This window comes from Rhamphochromis sp. 'chilingali' (assembly GCF_963969265.1).
Source record: "Rhamphochromis sp. 'chilingali' genome assembly, chromosome: 1".
Taxonomy (NCBI): Eukaryota; Metazoa; Chordata; class Actinopteri; order Cichliformes; family Cichlidae; genus Rhamphochromis; species Rhamphochromis sp. 'chilingali'.
The window spans coordinates 32,935,639-32,954,674 of NC_137929.1; the positions used below are offsets into that span (position 1 = coordinate 32,935,639).

At 42.1% G+C, this 19,036-nt stretch overlaps 1 protein-coding gene across 3 annotated transcripts in view; it reads right to left on the minus strand.

The window, feature by feature from the left end:
* Nucleotides 1-1,445: 1,445 nt before the first annotated feature.
* Nucleotides 1,446-19,036, minus strand: part of LOC308406092 (uncharacterized protein) — a 28,700-nt gene continuing 11,109 nt past the window's right edge. For all 3 annotated transcript variants that reach the window (XM_080896916.1, XM_080896917.1, XM_080896918.1), the window contains 2 exons: nucleotides 10,863-10,915; nucleotides 1,446-3,370 (listed from right to left, as the gene is read on the minus strand). In XM_080896916.1, the coding sequence (XP_080753042.1) occupies nucleotides 2,653-3,370; nucleotides 10,863-10,894 (750 nt within the window). In that variant the 5' untranslated portion in view covers nucleotides 10,895-10,915 and the 3' untranslated portion in view covers nucleotides 1,446-2,652. The remainder of the gene's footprint in view (nucleotides 3,371-10,862; nucleotides 10,916-19,036) is intronic.

A 19,036-nucleotide genomic window follows, 5' to 3' on the forward strand; every position in this document is an offset into this window, starting at 1 on the left:
TCCCCAGCAGAGCAGTTTTTAACATCATAGTTAGAAACCTGCTGGGTTACTTACAGGAGCTGTGCTACTTGTGTTACTCCTGTACAATTACAGCCACTGGACTATTCATTTACAACTTTTGAATACTAGACCCTAAAAGTGAAATTACAGTTCCTTCCACTACAGTCAGGATCTGGAATTAAATAAAAATAATTTGTTTTTAGTGCTCCGAATCATCACGGGGACAAAAAGCTAGTGCTCATCACACATTTGCATAGATTTCTATGTAAAAGTTAGATCACGCCTCAGTCACACTAGACTAAATATAGGACGGCAACTTCCTTGTGACTAGGACAGAAATGGTGGTGTGTTTAATTTCTTTTGCATACGACAACAACAACAAAAAGTTTCACAGGTCCAGTATGCATCAGTCCTCTTTGCAACTGCTTTTGACTGCTAGACCAGAACACCCATCGAGAGGTGGGAGGCAACCTGTGGGGTCCTGCCTGCAATCACATTGAAGATCTACAAATAACTGCAGAATAATTTATAAACAGCCAGATTACCAACATGCTGCAATCAATCTGAGGCAGTCGACACTGATGAGCACAACTTATATTCCTATATAAATGCACGGTTGACAAGTGCCTATGTCAGACTGACTCCGTTTTATTCCTGTTTTACTCATGGCCATTGATCAGTAGTTGTTGATCATCAATGGTTACGTTCCCCTGGCCGTAACATCAATGGTCATGAGATTTTGTTCCTTCAGTGGGCTGGTTTCAGTCATTATGCAAATGTACTGTTTATAAGATTGGGGGAAACCTGCAGTCAGCTGAGACTGAAGAAGTCACTTGGATGAGTGACGAAACGTTTCTCCCACTGAAAACGCTACGTCCAGATGAACAGAATCAACTTTTGGAGAACACAGCAGTCATTTTCAGACATTCATTCACTCAGTCCAAAAGTCTGCTTGCTGCTAATCTCAGTAGCGTTGGGCTCTTTCTCTGTCCAGAGATCTGCAGATGCAGGTCAAGGAGGGGCAGCCAACAGATGAGGCCTCCACAGGAAAGCAGAGGCTTACTTTGACATGTAGGAATCTACTGTAGCGGAATATTTATCCTTTATTAAACTGCCAGCACGCTGAGTGCAAGCGGGGCTTTAATTCAGGCACATTAAAGTAGCAGTTATTCGTTTGTATTCTTTAAAATTTAATGTCTGCAACAGGAAGTTGTGAAACTTTAAATACTGTGAATATCCATTTTACATTGTTGTTAACGTAGCGATTACAAGAAGTTCGAGTACTGAACTCGTTTAGTTTATAATTCTATAAACGTTCAATCAACACGCAGATCTCTCCAGGTCCAAAAACTCAGTGAGAGAAAGATAAAATCTTATGACTGTGTCCTCTTTCAGCTAGCTGTCAAGTGTAGCGTTAAATCCACAAGATACACAAATTAGACACAATTTTTCAAGTACTTTTATTTTAATTTACAATACAAACAAATAGAAATCATTTGGCAGCCAAACCATGACTGAAATGGGGGCAAATAGGGAAAATAAAATTAAAACGCAACTGATCAGAACAGCTTATTTATTATTTGTGATTAATCAACATTACTTGAGTGCGGTTCCAAAACCAAAGTACTGATAAAGATAGCTATAAGACCTTCGAGAGCTGGATTTGGCTTACATTTGTATGAGATTCAGTGAATAGAGACAGAAGCGTGTACTTGGTTATGGAGCTATGGTGAACACTGAGCAGCCACGGGGGAGGCTGGCGTTAAAAAAAGCACTCTGTACTGCCGCCCAGCCTCAGTTAGGTCATCACCGAGCTGAGCTAACGTCACAGGCTGGACGAGAAGCCTTAAAGTGGAATAAAAATTAAAAGTAAAAAGCTAAGAGGGTGAAGCTATGACCCCTCTGAGGTTCACTCAGCAGCAGTTTGACCTTAGCTGATCTTACATTCACATTGACTAGAATAAATGGTCTTGTTTATGAAATGTTTTCACACAGTCATAACGTGCATAATAGCGACGATCAGCGAGTGAATAAGCCTCGATTAAAAGACAGCTCCTCATCCTTCATTTACGGAATATTCAGTAGATCAATTTTAGAAAGCAGTACGATTTTATAAATAACAGCAGAACAAAATATAAGGAACAAAACCATGATGACCTCTCCTTATCCACGTGCTCGGTTCCTGTACAGCCTATGGCAGGGACTGTGTTTGCAGAAGAAACACTAAGATCCAAACATGATAAAAGCAACATGTGGTGTATCGCTAACTGTGTGTGTGTGTGTGTGTGTGTGTGTGTGTGGACGAGCACATCCAGGCTTATTGGGACTGTGTGGAGTGTTGGGTGCACTGCAGGTCAAACTCAGCGTGCACTCTGACGTCTCTTTGGTTGTGGCTTCATGCAAAACTTGCAGCTTTGGAAATGTAGCCTCCTTCAAAAGGCACACATTATCTTCTGTCAGTATAACCACAGCTTAAAAAAAATTATCCAAGGGTTCAAAAATATATCTTTGTTGTAAACAGAGTTTCCATTCATTCCCGCGTTCTTAGATGTGAGCGTTATTCTCCAGAAGCGTGGCAACGTCTCATCGTGGTTTTGATGCTCTTTTGAGTCCTCAGAGTTTTTTTATGTGGTGGGTGAGCGCATTCGCCCTTCACTCATAGTCCTCTCCTGCCGTGGCGGCCTCCAGAGCAGCGAGAGCCTCTGCCACCATCGAGTCCGTGATGCTCTGCACCTCCTGCTCCTCGTCCTCGCTCTTCGACACCGAGATCCCGCTCTCCATCGTGGAGACGTCGGGAGTCTTTGTCAGCGTGAGCTCGTCCCTCGTGCCCCCTGAGGACAAGCTGGTGTTGCTGGTTTGGATGTCCACTGACAAGACGCTGCCCTCATCCCCCGTGTCACACAGGTACTCCGGGGTCCCTCCCACACCCTCGTCTATCTCGTCTGCTGAAAGCTCTGGGCTGCTGAGCCGGTGCTCGGAGCTGGTCCATCCGTTACTCGTCGCTTGGCTCCTCTGGATCTCGTAATTCTCTACGCTGGGGTACACGGGCACCTGGCTCAGACCTTTTTCCTGCGTCATCCATTGCTGCCCCACCCCTTGTGGCTGGATGATGTAGAGCCCTCCCTCTGTCGGTGGTATACTCCCCTGACGGTGCAGTCTTTGGTTGACATGGTTGTTGTCAACTTCTAGTTTTAGTGTGCTCTCATTGGACTTGCTGTAAGCCATGTTATGAAAGCCATGCTTCTGCTTGGCCTCACCATATAGGTCTCTGTTTGGGGCCCCGCCCGGGCGGCGATGGGGCTGGTAGAGCGAGCTGCCTGTCGAGTCGCTCTTCCTCATGTCCACTGGAGCTGAGGGGTCGTAGACGTAGCTGTGAGAGAGCAAGACCAGAAAAGTCACTGCTAGAGTTACAATGGTCATAGACTGCTCAAAAAAATATAACTACAACTTGATCACGAGGGTAAAGAACATGCTCAGGTAAAGTTCAGGGGTATCAGTCTTTATTGTTAGGAAGGAGAAACCACTTCACCTGTAAATCGCTTTTCAGAGGAAACAAGACAACCCCCAAAAGCGATCAGCACATCAATATGTATGACTGCAGGGAGGTTCGCTTTGTCTTAATGCTATGGAGGCTATACAGTCAGGCGCGGAGAGCTGGACATGACCGCAGAAGGGCATCAAACCCATCAGCAGGACCAGTGTCTGCTCCTTTGTGTAAACAGGAGCAGGAGGAGCACTGACAGAGCCTTTCTGACCAAACAGACTCCACGAAGGAGGCGTGAAGTCCCCTTTAATAGGATGTATGCTCAGATTAGCACGATACAGCTCAACTGCTTCCCCCAACCCAGTCATGCTGGGTTATGCTGCAGGCGGCATCACGTTCGCCACGGCATCTCCAGACTCTTTCACTTCTGTGCTTGGTGTGAACCTGCTGTCGTCTGTGGAGAGCGCAGCAACCACACCTACCTGTTCAAAGCCAATCAGTCAGTTGGAAGAAAGTTGGCTTAACAGGAGTGTTGAGGGAAGCAACATGGCCTGTTTTGGACATGTCAGGGAATTAATAACACAAAGCTAATAAATATGCTAATAATAATTTCACATTAAAAATCAATAATAATGTCTAATATTTTTTTATTTAATTATTAAGGTTAGGAGCACAGGTGAAAGGATGGAAGTACTGCCTAGTCAATCAACCATTTTGAAGCCTGACAGATGAAGGCTGATGGTAAACTTGAACCAGTGTAAACAGTACAGTATCTCGCTCTGACACGAAGTGCTGTAGAAGTATTAAATATAACTTTGTACTTAGGAACAGTACTTGCGTGTACTTTAGTGAGCTACACTTTGCCGCTGGGTTTTAAATTGCTAATGTGACAAAGTAAGTGTTTTAAAGAGGTCACTGTGGGCTACAGACACATGTGAGAGACATCTTTTGTAAACCTTCAACGACTAGATGTAGTGAAAACACACCCCACAGTATTTAAAATGCAAGCTCACATTCAGTGTCATTTTAACTTCTTATTTAAGCACAGATGACTTCTGACTGCTACATACTGAAGATGAATTTCAAACTGCTAGAAGAGCGACTCCTCGGTTTTAGCCTGCGGATCACCATGGTGACAGACGAAAGGGCTTTCAGTCAGTCTGACGGGGCTCCTCGGGTCAGATGCGCCGACGGCCACATACTGTACACTGACAACGACAAGGGTACTTTATTGTGCGGCCGCTGCACATTTTCAAATGCAACGTGATGTCCGGGGCGTGCATGCTCTCGATGTTTACAGAGGCTGCCTAGAGCCTCAGCGGCGGTAAGTTCTGCACTGCTCATGTAAATGTCAGATATATTATGCAGAGCGTTGTAGGAAGGAAATGTGCACAGGCCTGACTGCACTCCTCTTTTGGGTTTAAAATGTTTAGTACTCCCTTTTACTTCCAGATGTTGGTTTATGAGAGGCGAACAGTGGAAGACACACAGATGTTTAGTCTTTCTGTTTGACTGTAAGCTTAAAAGCTAACCTTAGCATAAAAGAAGTGTTTCTTATACAATTAGCTTCCATTCAAATAACACATCAGGCTGAAAAGTAAAATAAAGAAATTGTTTTAGGAGAAATAATGTTGGCTTTCTAACGGTTAGCTCAGCCGGAGGATGCTACTTTAAGGTCTGTTTGTTCAGTACGAAGGTGAAGTCACAAGGCAATTAGCCTAGCTTAGCTTAAAAAGCAAAACCTAAGTTAAATAGTCAATCCGGTTGTTCAGTCTGACGTCACTAGCCGTGTCTGGGCCTAAACTCCGCTGCAGGTCCATATATCAAACGATCACTATGGCATTACTGAGAGTTGAAAAACTGTCTAAAGTCTTTCATCTTTAATAAAATGATCAGCGTTCTGCTCTACCAGGTGTAACAATTGAGTTTAACTTCCAGGCATCCATGAAAACGGAATTTATGACATTTAACGGAGTTAGAAGTTAGCAGGAAGTTAGCTCGCTAGCTTCTATCTAAATACAATATAGCATGTCCTGACTGCGGGGTTTTGGAAACAAATTAAAACGTACAGCTCTGTTATCACTTCCAGCATAAATGAAGACAGAAAACTAAACAGCAGTGATGTTTGTAGGGTTACTGAAGTTGGGCTAGCTGGTATATAATGATGTGCTACGTGACCGCTAGCGACACAGCTATGTTAGCATAATATAAACAAGCTAACTTTTTTTCCCACTCGATAAAAGTTAATGTGAGTGTTCTCGGTGGTCAGAAACAAATGTAATCGCATGGCAGGATGCTGTAAAAGGACCAAACTTCAGCCAGGAGAACAACTGAGATAATCCATCCACAATACGAGGTTAGTCATTCATATACTGCTGCATGGGCTGGGCTGTAGTTACATCCTAAGGTTTTAAAAACTGAGCTTAAATAAATGATTAGCGGTAATCCGAGGGAGGTCAACAGTGATCACTGACTGTTTTAGGAGCTTTTTGAGATTAAATAGAAGAAAATACAAAACATTAAACATGTTAACAACACAAAAGCCATATTAAACGCAGAAGTAGGATTCGTCACGTCATCAATTAACGACCCGATTACGCCAACTTCAGAGAGAAGAGTAAACAAATTCCTCACAAATCAACGCTGTCGCTTTAAATTAAGTATAAAGTAAATTAAATTTAACTATAATCAAATGGGGTTTTTTTTTTGCTAATGCTAGATTTTACAAGATGCTAACTGTTAGCTAACTTCTTATATGCAAGGAAATGTATTATTGTGAATTTTATACCAAGTACATACAAATAAAGTCAAGTGTTTTAGAAAAAGGTGCTCAATTGGCTCTTTGGGGCGAGTGATACCGAGTTAAACAGTGGCATTGTGACAAATCAATTTAACAAACGTCTGTTTTCAATCAGAATAATAAAATGCCATGAAAAGTAACACCGACACATTACATCGCCCTCATGTGTCGCTGCCTCATTTGATGTTTTTGTTGAACATTTGCTCTCACCTACTTTGCTATCCCTGCTGTGAAATGACTTTCCCTGTGTATATCGCAGTGACACGTGTGGCCAGAGATTCGTTGATGTCGTCCCAATTCCTCAAAAGATGCTAGAGGTCAGCAAAGGTCTGAGACTAATTAAAGCTCATTTATGGCACAGTAAGTATCCCCTCGCGGACATAACGACAACCTGATACCTCCACTTTGAAGGATGTTCTTACAAGGACACGAGGCAAAGTAGTAAAAGCAGTACAAGTAAAAGACGGCTTGCTCTCACGCTCACGCCTCGACAGGTATTACAAGTGTTGGCGAGGGTGGGGGGTTTGCGGTGGGGATGGCATAACAGTCAGACATCGCCTGCTGCGAGCAGCTTGTGTTTTTCACGCCCATATTTTCTTCATTTCATGTGTTTTTTCCTCCACCCTGCCAGCCTCCATCTTTCACCTCTCCAGGAGCTCCTGTTCCAAAACAACCTCCTCCTCGCGTCTCCTTCAGCGTCACCGTTGTGTAGCTGCAGCTCACTAATCTTCTACAGCTTCGCACTTGACTTCTCCTTCATTTCAGCATCTTCCCTCAAGCTTTTCTCACCTCCCGCCTGCTTCGTCTTAAGTTGTCATGTTCACTTGTCTCCGTTTTTTTTTTTTTTTTTAATCTAACCCTCCTTTGGCTTCACTCTTCACTGTTCAGTATTCAACATGAGCTCAAGAAGTCCTTAGAATTAAGAAGATAACTTTCAAACGTGCAGATCGATTAAATTGCAGCATTCTGTCTTCCCTCCCAGTACGCAGACACACAAACACAAAGCCACCTGCCTACGCGGTTACAGTCACACACACGTGCGCTCACCCACTGACTTAAGCACCTCTCTCTCACCCTGCATCATTTCCTTCTCCCCTCTCAGTGGAAAGCTGAGAAAATGAATGTTTTCCATTTCTTTTGCTCCTGGGCAGCACCGCTGCCAAGGTGAAATTTGAGGTGTACTTTCAGAAAAGTGAGAGATGCACAGGGCGTTTTACTACAGAAAAAAAATATAATTCATAAAGCTGGATAAAAAGACTTGCGGGGGACGACGACAGGACGCCTATCACCAGAGAGCAAAACTAAATAAATGACACACTGCTCAAACTTTCTGGTTTTGGTCTTTTGCTGGAGTGGACGGCCAAAAAAAAAAAAAAAAAAAAAAAAAAAAAAAAAGAGGCAACATATTCTTTGCATACATGTTGCTCAAGTTGATTCTTCAGAGCGCTCGCTTTAGAGCCGATGACAATCATTCACAGGCAGTTCAGTGATTAGACACGTGCACAAGCACAATACTACTTTCCCTCATGTGCTACAGAAATTAAAGCTGATTGCATCTGTTCTGAAATACAATGGTGCAGAGGTGCCTATAGATTTTATGCCAGTGAAACCATTAGAGCTGTGATGAACATCCTAATCTTTTCAATGTGAGGCACTTTGTCCTCTTAAGTCAGGGGTGTCAACCTCAAATACACAGTGGGCCAAAATTCAAAACTGGAACAAAGTCGCGGGCTAATGTTAATATTTATTGAAATATATTTATTCCTCCAGATATGAGAATGAATCTTTTCTTATGGACTCAAACAAGTTTTGCTGAAAAACTGAATATGGAACAAGCAAAGCTTAATACTAAACAATATATATATTAGCTGTATAATACCAGTAGGCCAGCTCTAATAGTAATTTGTTATGGCTTTGCGGGCCAAATGTAATTAGGCTGCGGGCCAAATTTGGCCCGCGGGCCAGAGTTTGACACCTATGTCTTAAGTGGATGAGAACTTCCACCTTGCACTGTGAAGTTCAAAGGAAATACTCCAGCGAAGGGTTCGCAAAGCGTGCACGCCCAAGATACCCCGATCAAAGATTTCTCCATTCATGCCGACTCCATCCACCACAATAAGTCAGACTTGTTTGTGATTGTTCCTCTTAGATTTGATGAACCACTCCTACTGCTGATCCAGTAATCTAAAGGCCCAGCCATGCCAGCCCCCCTCCCCAATCCTGTTAATCCCAGAAATGTGACACTCCAGACAATTACAGAGGAATGCGTGCTTGTCACAAGCATTCACATATGTATCTTTTGACATGGGAAAGAAAAAAAAACAAAAAAAAAAAAAAAACAGCTGTGTAGTGGGATTATGACTCTGGTATGTGAATAGCTGTGTGCACATTTATTAATCTGCAATCAAGGCCTTGTTTCTCTGCCCTATTCTGTCTCCTCGATCGCCTCACAAAGCACAGTGATGTCGAGCCCTGACAACGATGTCGTGTAGGCTTTAATGACTAGGCAGCCCGGCAAAAAAAAATAAAAAAAAATACAGTAACATGGAGGTGAAGGCTATCGGCATATTGACTCACAGTTTGTACTAAGTATCCACATGGGGCTCGCAAAGCAAACGTATTATAAATAGGCCTCTCACTATCGGCATGAAACAGACAAGAAATCATTAAGTGGCCAAGAAGACATTAGAAGTGGCACTGACGAGTGACATTGGGAAATCAACAGTTAGAGGTTGTTATTGAGGAGCTGTTTAGAGGTATATGGAGACCCATTAGAGTGAGTAAAAAATTAATACTGTATTTTTGGACCATAAGGCGCAATAAGTGAAACAAAACAGTCAGATAAGTCAAACTTTACTCAACTCATTCTTCTTGCTTCCTCCACTTCCGTACCATTGATTCATTAATGTTGAATTCTCTCGCAGCTGCTCTATTCCCATGTTGTTGCAGTATATTAATGACTAACCTCGTATTGTGGATGGATTATCTCAGTTGTTCTCCTGACTGAAGTTTGGTCCATTTACAGCATCTTGCCATGCAATTGCATTTGTCTCCAACCATCAGGAAACCTCACATTAACTTTTGTCGAGTGGAAAGAAGTTAGCGTTCATCCTCCAGCTTCACTGTGTTTATGTTATGCTAACATAGCTGTGTCGCTAGCGATCACGTAGGACATCATTATATACCAGCTAGGCCAACTTCAGTAACCCTACAAACGTCACTGCTTAGTTTTCTGTCTTCATTTATGTTGGAAATGATAGCAGAGCTGTACATTTTAATTTTTTCAGAAATCTCTCAGTCAGAACATGCTATATCATGTTTAGGTGGAAGCTAGCGAGCTAACTTCCTGCTAACTTCTAACTCCGTTGAATTGAATAAATTCTGTTTTCATAGATGCCTGGATGTTAAACTTAATTGTTACACCTGGTAAAGCAGCAACACTGATCATTTTATTACAGATGAAATAATTTAGACCGTTTTAACTCTTTAACAGTGTTCGTTTGACTTTGGGACCTGAAGCGGATGGAGTTTTGGACCCAGATTACTCAGTGAGGCTCCTGACTACGGTAGCCGTAATGCTCTGACAATTTATCAAGCGGTGCAGCTTCGTAGCTTAGCAAGCTTACTAAAACAGTTTTTGACAGATTTTTGATTGCCGTGTATCAAGTAAAATTGGTTAAAGGTCAGTAAACACAACCAGAATTCATACATAAGGCACACCGGATTATTAGGCGCACTGTCGATTTTTGAGAAAATTAAAGGATTTTAAGTGTGCCTTATAGTGCGGAAAATACGGTATATCATATATGTGGGGGTTATTTTCTTAGCTGTTCTGCAAGAAAAGATCAGGCAATCCCCGTTCAGCTAGTGGTTACACCAAGACAGAGTGAGAAAAAAAGTGGGAGACAATTATCTGAGTGAGCATTTTATATAGCTATAAATACAGCTAAAAGTCACAGCGTGATTAACTTGTAAATAGTGATTTTTTTTTAAGTGATACTACAGTTGTGAAACCTGACTTTATAACCCCTGATGAAAACCTTGAACATTTCCAAGAATCAACCCTTTTAATAAACGGAAACAATCAGCTTTAAGATAAAATGCACCCACTGGAAAACCCTGTGCCAACACCAAACTGTCTAAAATAACATTTTGGCCTATTCCAAAATCAAAACTCCTCTTTTTACTTTAGTCAAATCATCTTTTTGGGAAGAAAAAGAAATTCCTACTTGTATGAAAGTCTTTTAGTTTTGTAGCGCATGACACTACTTATAAACCCTTAGCAAACTCAAAGTGACCCAACAGGTAAATATGGAAGTGGTGTGACATCTTTATATGGTTTTCTTGTAATTCTTTACACACACACCCTTCCTGGTAGAGCAACCCTTCCTCTTTCTCTTCCCTCCTCCCTCCTCCCTTTCTCCGTAACAAGAGTTCTTGAGGGAGTTCTTGATTACTGTGGGGTTTTACTGAGCATCAGTGTTGTGACAATATACAAAAAGGACGATGACTGCGTAAGACGGAGAAGTTGCGCACAAAGAAAAGAACAGAAACACAACAAGAGGAAACACTTCTCACCTTTTAATCATCCGGCAGCATTGGCACCCCATTTGGCTAGCTGTGTCGTGGAGCTGCAGAGAGACATGAACAAAGTTATCAAAGTTTAATCACACAGACACCCTTCAACTAAACTGAGCACGCAAACTCTCAGGTGTCAAAACATGCACATATCGTTTTCACCGCAAGGAAAGGTTGCAGTTTACTATACTGGACACACACACACACACACACACACACACACACACACTGCTGTGGATCGGACCGTTTACCACCTCTGACATACCGATGGGTTTAGGAACCAGAGCTTTTTCAGGGCTCTCCTGAAGATTTCACCCCGTTTTTTTGCTCTGCCCTTGCTTTTGGATGCTATTAGAACATCGGCATGAAAACTCTGTCTGCCTGAAGTGCCGATAGAGATGTTATTGCCATTCATCACTGTTGTGTGAGTGTGTTGTACCCATGTGCAGGATGAGAGTGACCTTTTCTCTCCTGGTGGTATGTTTCTTCAGGCTTTGGCATTTCATTGCCTGGATAAATAATTAATCACCGAGTCTTGAACGGGCTTGTCTGAACGCGAAGGAGAGAGGCAGAGATCGAGGGAGGTAGAGGACACTCTGTCTCTTTGGCGAGAAAAAGGAAAGGCTGCGTGGCCACCTGAGAAAACAACTTCTCTTCCTAACCTTACCTCTCTGACCTTGCTGCGCTTTATTTTTGGTTCTAGCTGACTCCTTCGATCAGAATAAGCTCCACGAGTGTAATGTGGTGACAGAAATTATAGGGTGACACTGGCGCAGAGACACATTGTCAACAAGGAATTAATTATAGGGGATAATGTCTTTGTCATTGCTGAAGAGAAAATTGTACACCATATCATGATGTTAGGGAGTAGCATAAAAACACTGCTGGACTTCATTTAAACGATCTGTCTGGTGTTATAAATAGCAGGCGACAGGCTGGAGACCTGTCCGGGGTCTCCCCCGCCTCCCTATGATAGCTGGGATAGACTCTAGCGCCATCCCGGGACCCTGAATTGGATAAGTGGAAGAGAATGGATGGATGTTCCTGTTCAGCTTGGAAAACAGTAATTTTTGTAAACAGAAAAAAAAAGATAAATAATTTAACATGTACAGTAGATGCAGTTCATATAATTGGACTTGGATGGAGGTAAACTTAAATGAGTTGGTGGGATTCAGCTAAATAAGTTGGAAGTAGGCCTCATTGAAGCAACCACTTGATCCACTTTTACTGCTGTGATGGCAGCAATTCAAGGTTCCTGTTCTCAGCATTACTATGCGATAACATAGTATAACATAACATGATTACTCATCAACTCCAGGGATATCATTATTCATTATGTATTCAACGCCAAAACATTCTGCTATTCTTAGAGGAAACATCCCTGAACGGGAAACCATAAAAAGATGTGGCATGAGGTCACCTGGCTAGGAGTTAGGCCCAGACTGGCAATTGTTTCTGACCTCAAAGTCTATCGTTCAACGGTTTGCAAAATAACTGCAATCTTAATAATGAACGCAGAGACACCGCCAACACTTTGCAATCAATCTGAGTCGATCTGTGCCGATGAGCACAACTCATCTGCAACGTGCCTCTTTACAACAGGAGACTCGACTTAGCCGGTTGCCAACTGGTTGTGGTTTCAGATGCTGACGTCATTATGCTGTTCATTATAGATTCACAGATACCTTCGTGTAACTTTTACTTTCTCTATAAAGATTTTGCATCTTTGCTCAGGTAAATCTAAAGAGCGCGTGGGTTTTTGGGCTTTTAGTGATGGAGAAAAATGGGTGGTGCTGGATTTATAACCCAAGACAAAACCAGAGCATCGCTGTGAAATGAAATGCAGCACAGTAGTTTTAGTTTTACCTCAGTTATCTTGTTTTTATACATTAAAAGAAAGCTGAAAATAAAATCTGACTAATCACTCAGCACTAGTAGACGACCAACCTGGATACCTGGATAGGGGCGATCGTGGCTCAAGAGTTGGGAGTTCGCCTTGTAATCGGAAGGTTGCCGGTTCGAGCCCCGGCTTGGACAGTCTCGTCGTTGTGTCCTTGGGCAAGACACTTCACCCGTTGCCTACTGGTGGCGCCAGTGTCCGGCAGCCTCGCCTCTGTCAGTGCGCCCCAGGGTGGCTGTGGCTACAATGTAGCTTGCCATCACCAGTGTGTGAATGTGTGTGTGAATGGGTGGATGACTGGATATGTAAAGCGCTTTGGGGTCCTTAGGGACTAGTAAAGCGCTATATAAATACAGGCCATTTACCATTCAACCTACAACAAGCATCACACTGGGATCAATTTATTGTTGTGCTGCGGTCATTTTATGATTTGTTCACCATTAGAAACCAGCATGGAACACATGAACGTGCCACCGCGCGGGCAATCTGTACCCATTACTCCTGAGTATTTTTAAGCTGCAGTAAGACCAGGCTTGTATGATGTAAAAGGTCTCAGGTGCTGTGGGACTCGATACATCTTTGTTCATAGTCCTGAAAGAAATGAGCCAAGACCTCAGGTGGACTCTGTTTGGAGTATTGCTTTGAAAAATGCTTGTGGGACCGGCAAATTTGCTTCTCGTGTTGGATCGATTGAAGAAAAGCAAACAAGGGTGTGTTGATTTATATAATGGTACAAGCCGCCAGACAAGCAAGGCTATCACTCCATCACGGCTGGGTCACTCCTTTTTTTCATTCCCCCACCCCGTTTTTTAAGCATGCAAGCCGGCATTTTTTGTGGAAAAGCAACAAAGCATGACTTAGCTCTCCCAAGACGTCTAATTATCCTCCTACAGGTCTGCTGCTGTGTGCAAAGACATATAAGGAATCCAGAGCCAGAGGTGGGTGTACGCACTGAGCACGCAGGAAAAAAAAACAACAAAAATCTCAGCATGCACACAGAATCAATCTCGGTAGCACGCTCTCGTCTCAGAGTGGCCTCTGTCCTCTTCTCTCACGATTTGAGGTGGGCTTGACTTTAACATGGCTGAAGCCATCTCCTCAGCAGCAATTCATCTACATTTTCATGGGGACCTCTGACACATTCGCAGCTACTTATGAGAAAGCCAAGGGGGTGCAAAACGCTGAGTGCAATTCATAGCGGCAGAGAGGCCCAGCGGTTGACAGGCTGCGCTTTAAATAGAGGACTCTGTTTCACACACTGTTGCTCTGGCGAGCACCCGCCCTGCCGAAGTGTCCCTTATCTTCTGGAAGGGAGTGAGAGAAGAGGTAATTTCCCAGCGGGTTTCAGGAACTATCGCATTAATGGAGAGCCAAAGTCACTAGGAGCCGACTTTTACAATTACAAGTCACATTCAGGCAGGTCAATAATCATCTGACAAGCTCCTGCTCTCAACCCTCCGATCGCTCAGGCTGCTGGATGTGCAGCCTTCTCCCTCCTCCTGTTTTCTTGTTGTGCCGTGGCATTTCTTTCCTTGTGCATTATGTATATTCCACATCTCAGAGACTTGTGTCTGCTGATTTCTGCTCTGTATGCCCTCGAGGATGTTTTAATGTGCTGCAGTCTTGCAGGCTGCTGGGACTCTTTGGGGAGCATCCTCAAACTCGGGGCCTCCTCTGCCAAATACTGTATCTGTGCAATAAGTGGTCCTAAATCCTTTTGCATAATTGCATCTGTCTGAATTGTTAGAAATTCATTATGTCTATGAATAACTTTAGCACATTCTTGGCACCTCGTTTTAACTCCAGATTAAAAACAACAAAAAAAACACAACAATGTGGGAGCACATGGATTATAAAGTGCTGTGACAGTGGACTAATTAAGGTAATTACTAACTTCAATTTGACTCACTCCTCTGTTTTTCCTGTATTAAAAAAAATAAAAGCCACATGTGGTAAAATGAAGATTTCAAACATATTTCAGTCAAAAGATTTTTTTTTTTTTAACTGAACAAACAACAAGTGTTACCGTCCCATGGCTTTGCGCCATTTCGCATTCTTGTTTGACATTACCGAGTCTCTGATTACTGTTTTACTTCACGGTTACTCTAATGATGAAGGTGTGGTTTAAACATTCACCTAGTACGTAAAAAAGAAAAAGAAAATGCCAGATCACATGTCTCGGGTTGTGTCAGGAGGGACCTGCTGTGGTGACCCCACAGTGACTAAAATGTAAAGTGTTTTATATTTTATATACATGTGGTATATATTTTTCCATTAGCTGTAAACAAGTTTGCAGTGATTTTGTTGTTCTATTGACACATGGCGATAAACAAGAACACTTACTTCTGTACAATATAACACATTTACACACAGGCTAAGTTTTTATATTTACTCTTTGCTTTTTCTCAGACAGTCAAACAACACTGAGCCTGTGTTAACTTTACATGTTGATGTTGGTAACCAGCTTCGAGTTTTTGCCTTTTGCTGTTTAATAACAGGGGTTAATTATGGCGTCTTGTTTACATCGTGTTTTTTTGTATATTCTGGCCCAACCCTGTACAAACAGAAGGATAATTCAAGCAGATAATCCCATTTGAGAAACTGAAACATGTATTTTTTCTTCTTCTTTACCTTTATCAGTCAGGATGTTTATGGTTTTGTTCCCCGACTGTCCAAAAGAGAAGCGTCACATATTATCTACTATATCTGACATTTCCCTACAACAGTGTTTATACACAGAGGGCTAATGTTTTATCGCTAGACAAAATCTGCTTACGCCAAATATTTGAATATGAGCAGGGCAAAGTCTCCAAACAGAGCATTAAATGCTAATACTGCTGATACTTGCTGCATGCTAAGATTTTTGTACAATTGCATAACTTAATTCTGCTTTTTTGATCTGCTGCTCAAAAGATAATAATTTCCATTAAGTGCAATATTAAATTCACCACAAAGACAAGACAGCACAAGATCTCAAAAATATTTAGCCCTGCAGTCGATCTCATGACTTTCCCTCTCATGTGTCAAATCATGGGAACTGGAAAAGGTTAGGAAAACCTGAGAGCGTGATGCATGCCACACTATTTTTATGAGTATTATTTTCAGTCCAAATATTTTTAATACTCCTATAGTTTGGTTGGTAACCTAGAATCAAATATCCCACAATTACTCTGGTTTTGAGATGAGTTTTTATGAGAAGCCACACAAAACAAAAACATCCGAATCATTTAAAAAAAGCCCTCAAATTAAGGTTTACAGTAGGTTATGTAAACTACTGAGGAAAGATGTTGAAATAAAGATTCAAACAAACAGTAGAAATTCTGACTATTTCTGTTTATTCTCTCCAGAGGAAACTTACACCTGAGGGCCAGGTGCCTGTATATTTTGCTGTGTTTTGGTTTACATCCAGGGAGGACACACCGTCAGGCGGAATGACTAATGGCTGGCTGCCTGGGTCGGAAAAAGCTGTTTTGCATCAGAATGGAGTTGGGTTGCAAATTTGCAAGGCAAAAACTGGTTCTAGGTTGTGTCAGTGCTGACAATGTGATTGTAGTGTTACCTGCCTCGGGCTACTCCTTCTGCTGCTGGTCAGCACAAACGGCTCGCAGTCAGAGGGGAACTAGTCCTGCCGGCCAGAGATGACACAAATGCTTCTTAAAGTGGCAAAGGGCCGATGAGTAACTCAACGGTTACGTCACAGCTCCGATAACTAAGAGACATCAGCATTAAAGCCCAAGACAACTCCCAAAACCCCGGCTTACAGAAAATGACCAGACAAACACGATTAACAGGGCAGGCTCTTGTATGTTCAGGCTCCTCGGTGTCTAGTTGCCATGCTGTGTTTGCAGAGTAAATAGACACTGATACGCAGGGAGAAGGGAACAAGTGCAGTGCACATCCGCGAGTTCCCATCACTATTATGTGTTATAAGATCAACCTTTGGTAAAGCAAATCGATTGTTTTTAACGTGGTGCACGTGACGGGCAGTCAGAGAGTCGTTTCGACTGTTTTTCTTTTTTATGCAAAGATTTTGTGTATGTGAAAGTTGTCACTCGAAAAAGGATCGCCCGTCTCTTCTTCTCAACGTTTAAGAAACTTTACGGCATCACTGAGGCCACGCTTTGGCTTCAGGGTCAGCCGGGGGCACTGGATTCATCTGGGAGGTGTGGGAACGACCAGCAACAAACACCAAGTCACTAAAGACAGGAACAGAGGTCAGACTGATGACCCAGCAACTCAAAGATACGCCCACACAAGCAACCGCTACCACAGTCACCTGTTCACACGCCGTGCAACATGTCTTGAAAAATGTTGAGCTAGAAATGAAAAGTAGTGTTTCATGTTAGATAATGATTCCCTCCCATAAACAACACAAAGGACTGATTTTACGATATAGTTCAGGAGAAGCTATAATTATGACCTGAGTCTTTTTGGTGTTTAAAAAAGGTTAAAGAGCCAATCACTAACCTGAGTTAAACAGTGGAAAACACAGCAGGTTATTTAGCCACTATCGAGCTCAACAGTTGCTGTTTTAGACTATTTAATGTTAGAATAAGCTGGCAAATGGCTGTGTGTGATGGTGTATATAAATATATCTGTGTGGTTATTTTCAGAAGAGATTCCTGAAGTGTCAATCTACTACATTTATTTTCCAACTGTAGTTTCTAGAAAATTCTTCAAATATTTTATTTTTGTCTTCAAATGAAATAAAACTGTGGTTAGCACTGTGACACCATAGCAAGAAGGTTCCTGGTTTGAATACCAGCATTGCTGGGGCCTTCCTGTGTGTAATTTGCATGTTCTTTATGCCTTTGTGCCTCTGGGCTTAGTCTTGTAGTCCAAAGACATGCATGTTAGGTTAACTAAAATGTTAAAATGTGACTGTGGTCAGCTGGCTCCAAAACCAAGTCAATCCCCAGACTCGCAGGTTAAAATGCAGCAGAAAATGTGTTTATAGCCTAGTAGAAAAGTTAGTTTTCCTCTGTATAGCTTATTACACCCTTTATTAATATTCATACAACTCATTTGTTTAAATTTAAATATTAAGGCTCATAACTGATTAGGGGGGTGGATGCTTTGGCTCAAAAATATGTGCAGCCACTGGTTGTTGTAGCTTTGAGTCATACAAGTATCTGAGATGGACCTCGAAATCTTGCTTTTTTGTTGTTTTGCACCAATTTCCATTAATTTATTTGAAGAATAATCTGACTTGGTGTGCACTAAGAGTCCTTATACTTTTTTTTTTTTCTTTTTACAGTGAATGTTAGGTAATACTACTAAGCACGTGTCTTTGACTGTTGGCTTCAAATGAACCCCCGATACTCAAAATGCAAGAGCCGAAGTTTCCAAGCAAGAGTTCAAAAAGTAATAGGGAGGCTCTGTTCGTCTTTTCTATACATGTCCAAAACACACGCGCAGCATGAGAAGTACAAGTGATGGAGCTGAGGTACAAGCCCATCTGTAACGAGCCTTTAAACCCTCCACCAGGCTTTACAGTTAGTAACAGACTCATTTCAGAACATCCAAATGACCAATCACGTTCCCCTGGAGACTTTCCAAACTCATAATGAGACTGACGATTCAATCTGTGCATCAAATGACTATCATTCATTCAGATATTTGCCATTGTTGGCTGGCAATAATAGTCCTTTATCTGCTCTCTGTGCCACTCAACAGATTATATATTGCTCCTGTTTTTTATGATAGGGAAGATCGTCGAACAATTACTGAAGGGGAGAGATATTTCAGCTCAGGCAGCTTGGCTGGGCTCCCATTTTTCTCGCTTTCTGGGTTTTCTTCAGGGGAAATTGAAACATTTCATCTTGGAGAAACAGGTGCAATAAAGGTGAGATTGCTGTAGAGTGTCCTCTAAATGTGGAATGGATTGAAATCCAGGGGATACCTGAAGAACTGGCAGGCAGAGCCATTTGTGAAGGGTTGCTGGAGGTGGAAAAATCTAATCTGGAAAGATGAGGCTTGAAATAATTCTTCCTACAGAAAGAGTCGGGTTAAAGGTGATTTGACCTGTTCAGAGTTTTGTTTGGAAACGGAAGGTATCGTCTGTGGGTGGAGGAGTTATTTTTATAATAACACGAGATGAGTGGTTGATACAACAACTGAAAAGGTGACTTGTACTCTCTGTTTATAGGGCAGCAATACAGCAGGTACCTTGATTCAGGGAAAAACAGCTAATACAATTTTAAACCAGTCAAGTCAGGAGTTAGAGATGAACTCTAAATGTCTGTTTTCATTTCAGCATTTATAAAAGAAGTAA